General features: G+C 55.2%; 1 protein-coding gene across 1 annotated transcript; it reads left to right on the top strand.

Moving 5' to 3' along the window:
* The first annotated feature begins 1,050 nt into the window (after positions 1 to 1,050).
* Gtf2h4 (general transcription factor IIH subunit 4) lies at positions 1,051 to 7,262 on the top strand. Its single transcript, XM_051153601.1, has 14 exons — positions 1,051 to 1,125; positions 1,895 to 2,037; positions 2,285 to 2,389; positions 3,434 to 3,565; positions 3,783 to 3,879; positions 3,968 to 4,056; positions 4,203 to 4,314; positions 4,415 to 4,483; positions 4,798 to 4,881; positions 5,461 to 5,593; positions 5,745 to 5,875; positions 6,356 to 6,403; positions 6,498 to 6,576; positions 6,974 to 7,262. Exons 2-14 carry the CDS (start codon positions 1,898 to 1,900, stop codon positions 7,144 to 7,146), a joined length of 1,392 nt encoding a protein of 463 aa, XP_051009558.1. The 5' UTR covers positions 1,051 to 1,125; positions 1,895 to 1,897; the 3' UTR covers positions 7,147 to 7,262.
* The last annotated feature ends 473 nt before the right edge of the window (positions 7,263 to 7,735 follow it).

Below are 7,735 nucleotides of genomic sequence, written 5' to 3'. Positions count from 1 at the left end.
GCCTATAGTTGACCTCAGCTGGTATCTGCCTATTATAAATTCATAAAACAAATCAGGGCAGAGGATACCTTTCTTTTAAAATTGTAGTGAAGTCTTCTAACTCAAGGTTGACTGAGCAAGGGGTGGGGCACGGCATGGGGGGCGGGCGAGGGGGAGGGCGGTGGCGTGGGGGAGGGGACAATGACAACGACGGGGAGGGGGGAGTGGGGGGAGGACTGGAGAGATGGCAATTAAGAGCTTTGGATGTTCTTCCAAAGGACCCGGGTTAAATTCCCAGCACCCACATGGCAGGGGATCTGACACCCTCACACAGACATATGTGCAGGCAGAATACCAATTTACATTAAAAAAAAAAAAATTGAGCGTCGAAAGATTGCGGATTAACACAATCCAGTTTGCCCCGATTGTGTTAATCCTCGCCGTGTGACAATGCTCCTCACCGTTGCATTATCCCAGTTTCAAGGGGGACATCAGAGGTCAAGAAACGCAGTTTTTATTTTTATTTATTTATTTATTTTTGTTTTTTTCGAGACAGGGTTTCTCTGTGTAGCTCTGGTTATCCTGGACTCGCTTTGTAAACCAGGCTGGCCTTGCACTCACAGAGATCCGCCTGCCTCTGCCTTCCAGAGTGCTGGGATTAAAGGCGTGAGCCACCACGCCCGGCAAGAAACCCAGTTTTCAGTTCTATAAATCTAAGACACCACGCCTGCCTTCTCCTGTCTAGGCAGAACAGATTTTCGCCTTAGATGCCAAGGAACGGCGCGGAACTAAATGGTCTGACTTAGGATGTTTCTAGGGAATCCTAATGAAAAGCCGACATCTCTCGGCGGGTGCTCTTGCGGTGACTTTCGGGCATTGTAGTCAGATCTTCCTCACGGTGCTCCAGTGTAAGCAAAAACAGGACTACAATTCCCAACATGCCACGCGACGGGCGAGTGCGTTGCCTATTCTCATCCCCTTTACTCTTCACACCCTCTCTGCACTCCCTTCTCTTTGGACTGCTTTTGGGTTGTGTCTTGACTGTGAAGTCCTTCGTGGTTCTCCCGCTTTTCAGAGTTCTCACCCTTTATATCCAGAAGCCAATGCGAGGCACTTGCTCTGATTAAGCGACGGCGGTGATCCGGGGTGCGTGAGGGGTATCCGAGTGGTGAGGGGGTATGAGACGGGTAAGGGACAGAGTTGAGCAAGAGGCGTCGTGAAAGGAAAGCCGGGGAGGCGTGTGGAGCTGGGACGGCGTGGGTCTCAGTGAGAGGGGTGAAGCTGACTTGGGGGGAAGGGATGGAAAGGCATCTAGGCTGCTAAGCATGGAGGCGGATGGTAGCCGCGTCTCCAGAGGAGAGCTAAGGACTTGACAGATTGGGAGCCTGTGACCCGATGACTAGGAGGGTGGAAGAGAGAGAAGACGGGGCTCAAACAAACATCTTTGTCACTGTTTAGATGAGCTTGAGACGCCGTTGATATGCAAAAGTTTTGCCAGTATGGAACAATAAGTGATTCTGTCACTTGTCCCCGCTGGCGAGGATCTGGATTCTCAGGACCGTACACAAAAAATGAGGAAAATTCTACCACATGGAGGCTGAACTTTAGGGCAGATGTGGGATGTAAAGCCAGGTGTGCCACATTCTTGTAATCCCAGCACTTGGGAGGTGGAGGCAGAAGGGTCAGGAGTTCAAAACCACCCTTGGCTACATAGCTAGTTGAAGGCCACCCTGGGCTGTGGCGTGATGAGGAACCGGGGACACGAAGGGTTTGGGAGAAATAAGTGGTGAGTGGCACCACAGAGTAAAGTGCAGAAATGGTGGGCTATAGGGGGCCTGGTAGTTATGGAGTCAGTGTGACACTGGCCTGGATCACGGGGTGGGGGGTGAGTACTATTGGCATTTGTCCCTCTCAGGTGATGGAGAGCACCCCTGCGAGGGGTGGACTGAACAGGGCGCACCTGCAATGCAAGAATCTACAGGAGTTCTTAGGGGGCCTGAGCCCTGGGGTGCTGGACCGGTTGTATGGCCACCCTGCCACTTGTCTGGCAGTCTTCAGGTGGGGAACCTTCCCAGCAAGGGGCGTGTTGGGAGGGGGCAATGTCTTGGGTCCTGGAGACGGAAACTAGTTACAGTGGGGAGAAGCTTAGCCCGATGTGAGCACGGGGTGTTTGACATTTGTCCAAGTGGGGCGATCCAAAACAGAAGGAGGTTGTGGGGGCAGGCGGGACGTTTGGGAATCAGACGAGGGCAGAGATGCAGGTGTGAGGTAGCTTCGGTTAACATCTGGCCTCTGAACCTTACAGGGAGCTCCCTTCTTTGGCTAAGAACTGGGTAATGAGGATGCTCTTCCTGGGACAGCCTCTGCCACAGGCTGCGGTGGCCCTGTGGGTGAAGAAGGAGTTCAGCAAGTGAGTCCCATGTGCAGCCCCTGCCAGCTTCCCAATGGCTGCATTTCTCAAGCTGCTCTTGCTTGGGCCACCTCCAGGGCACACACCCAGGAGCTAAGGGGTCAACCTAGGGCCTTTCAACAGGCCCTGCCCTCCAGAATACATTTGCAGTGTTTTCCTTCTCTTTGTTTTTTCGAGACAGGGTTTCTCTGCGCAGCCTTGGCTGATCCTGGGCTCACGCTGTAGACCAGGCTGGCCTCGAACTCACGGAGATCCACCTGCCTCTGCCTCCCCGAGTGCTGGGATGACAGGCGTGCTCTACCACCGTGCCTGGCTTGTTTTCCATTTTGGAGAGTTGTGTAATTTGTCACTAACTAGCTGTATGTTAAAACAAAACAGAAAAGGAAAGGAAAGGAGAAAGCAATACCCCCAGAGTTGGAAGGTGGAGACAGGAAGATCAGATATTCAAAGGCTACATAGTAAGTTTGAGGCTGTTCCAGGCTTCACAGGGCCCTTTCTGGAACAAAGGAAATTAAAAACAGAAAGAAACAACAGTTAAAAAAAAACCAACTAGGTTCTCCTTAGCATCAGTACAGGTATCTGAGGTAAGAAAACACAACTTCACCTGGGACACGCCAGTTTGGAAAAGACAGAAGAGATGGCTCAGAGGTTAAGAGCACTGCATGCTCTTCCAAAGGTCCTGAGTTCAATTCCCAGCAACCACATAGTGGCTCACAACCATCTATAATGAGATCTGGTGCCCTCTTGTGGTCGGCAGGTGTATGTGCAGGCAGAACACTGTATACATAAGAAAAATAAATCTTTTTTTTTTTTGGTTTTTTCGAGACAGGGTTTCTCTGTGTAGCCTTGGCCATCCTGGACTCACTTTGTAGACCAGGCTGGCCTCGAACTCATAGCGATCCGCCTACCTCTGCCTCCCAAGTGCTGGGATTAAAGGCGTGCGCCACCACTCCTGGCTTATAAAAATAAATCTTAAAAAAAAGATAGAAATGTCACCCCCCTGGAATCTCCTCTCTGCTCGTGACACCCCACTCTGCTGTCCAGGGCCCAGGAGGAAAGCACAGGACTGCTGAGTGGCCTCCGCATTTGGCACACCCAGCTGCTCCCTGGTGGACTCCAGGGCCTCATCCTCAACCCTGTCTTCCGGCAGAACCTCCGGATTGCTCTTCTGGGTGGGTATGTCATCTCTCTCCTACCCCAGGCTAGGCCATGGGAACTTCTCATTGCGCGGAGCGGGGAGAAGCACCTTAGAGACCTCCCCAGAACCTGTGCCCCCACTCCCAAGCTCCTCAAGAGTACACTGGACCAGGTGTGGGTGTAGGATGTGTTCCCTTCAGGCCCGGGGAATCAGGAAGCAGACAGGGCTTCTTACCCCCGCCCGCCCTGGCCTTAGGGGCAAGGCCTGGTCTGATGACACAAGCCAGCTTGGACCTGACAAGCACGCCCGGGATGTCCCCTCACTTGACAAGTATGCTGAGGAGCGCTGGGAGGTGAGGATTGGGCCTCTGTGTGCCTCTACTGTGCTCCTGTGCCCTGTAGCCCTCGGGACCCCAGCCTGCTTACTTCTTTCATCCCTAGGTGGTCCTGCACTTCATGGTGGGCTCCCCCAGTGCGGCTGTCAGCCAGGACCTGGCCCAGCTCCTCAGCCAGGCTGGGCTTATGAAAAGGTGAGGAGGGCGGAGCACAGCAGCTCCCTGCTTACTCAAAGTGGGAGTGAGGCCTAGGGAGGGATTGAAGAGTTGGCCGAGGAAAGAGGTCTGAGTAGATAGAGCCTTCTTTGCACGTGGCCACCACCACCCCTCTCCACTTCCAGCACTGAGCCTGGAGAGCCGCCCTGCATCACCTCCGCTGGCTTCCAGTTCCTGCTACTGGACACGTCCGCCCAGCTCTGGTACTTCATGCTGCAGTATCTGCAGACAGCCCAGGTAAGAGCCAGGGCCTAGGACTGTGTGCTCATGCTGCCCAGGTCCCCACCGACCTGCAGACAGCCACCCCACCTCGCCCCTCAACTCCCTTCCTCCTCAGAGTCGAGGCATGGATCTGGTGGAGATCCTCTCCTTCCTCTTCCAGCTGAGTTTCTCTACTCTTGGCAAGGTAGGTAGGGGCCGAGGAAGGTGGAAGGGGAGGCTGGGGAGAGCTGGGCTGGTAGGTAGGGGCCGAGGAGGGGGAAGGGGAGGCTGTGGAGAGCTGGGGTGGTAGGTAGGGGCCGAGGAGGGGGGAAGGGGAGGCTGTGGAGAGCTGGGGTGGTAGGTAGGGGCCGAGGAGGGGGGTAGGGGAGGCTGTGGAGAGCTGGGGTGGTAAGAATGGGTGGAGAGAGAACCACCTGAGCAGGCACGGGAGGGAGGGAGTACAGGGCGGCGGTGACTGGTGGGGCTTGTTGTAGCCCCAGCCGCCCGTCTCTTCACCAGGACTACTCTGTAGAGGGCATGAGCGACTCTTTGTTGAACTTCCTGCAGCACCTGCGTGAGTTGGGGCTCGTCTTCCAGAGGAAGGTGTGTACACCCAGCAACCTGGCTTCTAGGAGAGCAGGGAGGTGTTGGGACGCAGCAGGAAGCCTATGCCAGGACTGCGTGCTTGGGTCATTTGAAAGAGAAGTTAAAATTCAACAGTTGGGCTGGAGAGATGGCTTAGTGGTTAAGAGCACTATCTGCTCTTCCAGAGGTTCTGAGTTCAATTCCCAGCAACCACATGGTGGCTCACAGCCATCTGTAATGAGAGCTGATGCCCTCTTCTGGTGAGCAGGTGTACACTGCAAGCAGAGTACTGCCTATGTATTAAATAAATAGATCTCTTTTTACAAAAAAGAAAAAAAAAGTGGGGTGGTGGTGGTGCATGCCTTTAATCCCAGCACTCGGGAGGCAGAGGCTGGTGGATCTCTGTGAGTTCAAGGCCAGCCTGGTCTACAAAGCAAGTCCAGGACAACTAAGGCTACATAGAGAAACCCTGTCTCAAAAAACAAATAAATAAATAAAGTTGGACGGTCTCTCTCACACGAGGGGATCTGATGGTGAGCTGAGGGTGTTAGCGCGGTTACCTGGAAGAGTGCCCTCTCTCTCCCTGTGTCCTTCCAGAGGAAGTCCCGGCGTTACTACCCGACTCGCCTGGCCATCAACCTCTCCTCCGGTGTCTCTGGGGCCGGGGGTACTGTGCACCAGCCAGGCTTCATTGTCGTGGAAACCAATTACCGGCTGTATGCCTACACCGGTGAGGCTGGTCCGGGGTGGACAGGGGACGGACATGGGAGAGAACCCGGTTATGGCCACGTTTACTGGGTGGTCTGTGGAGCTCTCTGGAGAGCGGGGCTAGAGGAAGGCAGGTGTGGGCACCCTCCTCACTCCGCCTCATCCCGCGCCAGAGTCGGAGCTGCAGATCGCTCTCATCGCTCTTTTCTCTGAGATGCTCTACCGGTTCCCCAACATGGTGGTGGCACAGGTGACCCGGGAGAGTGTGCAGCAGGCCATCGCCAGTGGCATCACAGCGCAACAGGTACCCCTGCTGAGAGTGGGGGTCAGGGTCGGGCTGTCACGTGAGTGGCGAGTCACTTGAGCACCAGACACACGGAGAGGGGTTTGGGGCAGAGCCCGCAGGGGCAGACATGAGGGGAGGCGGTCTGGCTCTGAGTCTGCGTCTTCCTCCACTGTGGACAGCTGCTTTATCTCTGGGTCTCACTGTGCTCCCAGGAGCCTGCAGTTCAGTTGTTCAGTTGTTCAGCTCAAGGCCTGCTGAGCAGTAAGGGCTCAAAGTACAGTAGCGTCTGCTCTTAAAGAAAAAAGAAAAAAAACGAGCCAAGACTATGGAAAGAACAGATGCAGCATAGGAGCAGCAGGTGTGACCAGCGGGAGGCACACCTGGAGTGTTGACACTGCAGTGTGCCTCCCACCTGGAGCTAACTGCCTCAGAGGGAGAACACAGGAGATCGTTGACTTTAGGGATCAGATGGCTTTCTGCATCTTTGTGTTTTCCTAGATAATCCATTTCCTAAGGACAAGGGCCCATCCCGTGATGCTCAAACAGGTATGGGTGGGTACCAAGATGCTGGAGGCTGGCAGCCTGGGCACGGGGCATCTGAACCACAGCCCCTGCCACAGCCTCACCCTTGTCCCTGCAGACGCCTGTGCTGCCCCCCACCATAACAGACCAGATCCGGCTGTGGGAGCTGGAAAGGGACAGACTCCGTTTCACTGAAGGTGAGTGGCTTCTGTTGACCTGACTTTGGCCGTGATAAATGAAACTGGTCTTGTGAGTGCGTTTCATTTTCGTTTCCCCACAGAGAGGGAGAGAAAAGCTGATCTTTTTATCTTGCTATATTGGTAGCAGGACATATGTCCCAATTCAGTAGTTTGGATTCTTAGGTTAAGAGGCAGGGTAATTCTGTCATCTGGGTGGGCTTGCCTGTTTTTTTTGTTTGTTTGTTTTGTTTGTTTGTTTTTTCTTGTATTCGGTTGTCTTTTCGAATGTCTGGATGTCACGGGTGTTAAGGTAGAGATACTTAAAACTGTGGCCTGCAGCCCCTGGGGGTTGCTGCTCGCAGGGGCTGAGAGCACTGCCGGCCCCTCACCTCCTGCCTGCCCCACCCAACCCCAGGCGTCCTGTACAACCAGTTCCTGTCGCAAGTGGACTTTGAACTGCTGCTGGCCCACGCGCGGGAGCTGGGCGTGCTCCTGTTCGAGAACTCGGCCAAGCGGCTGATGGTGGTGACTCCGGCCGGGCACAGCGACGTCAAACGCTTCTGGAAGCGGCAGAAGCACAGCTCCTGAGCCGGGCGGGCGGGCGGGCGGGCAGCTTTCCTACTCAGGTGTACTTTGTTTACACACCGGGGCATTTCTTGTTTAATAAAATTATGTAAAAAGCTATGTGGCTCCGGACGCACAAGTGATGGTACCACTTCTGCAAAGAAAGCCCGCCGAAGCCGAGCGTGGTGGCGCACGCCTTTAACCCCAGCACTCGGGAGGCAGAGGCAGGTGGATGGCTGTGAGTTTGAGGCCAGCCTGGTCTACAAAGCGAGTCCAGGTCAGCCAAGGCTACACAGAGAAACCCTGTCTCAGAAAAAAACAAAAAAAAAAAAAATGAAAGGAAAAGCCCGCCGAGCGGGCGTCTTCTACGCATGCGCTTGCGTGCCCCGCCCCGCCCCCCGCGTGCGCGCGCACCCCGGCGGCGCTCCTCTGCGCTCACGGTCTGGCACAGCGGCGCAGCGTGGGGTCCCTGGTTTCCCTTCTCTCCCCTCCGCGCGCCCGTGTCCGCGCAGGGCGGCGGGCAGAGCCGCCTCCCCCGGACGCCCTGGTCCCGGTGACACCATGCGCTCCGCCCCTAGGCCGAAGGACGCAGCGCGAGGGTCCCGCTGACCGC

Source organism: Acomys russatus, chromosome 11, assembly GCF_903995435.1.
Source record: "Acomys russatus chromosome 11, mAcoRus1.1, whole genome shotgun sequence".
Lineage (NCBI taxonomy): Eukaryota > Metazoa > Chordata > Mammalia > Rodentia > Muridae > Acomys > Acomys russatus.
Note: the sequence above shows the minus strand (reverse complement) of the source record. Positions and strands in the feature narration are given on the sequence as shown.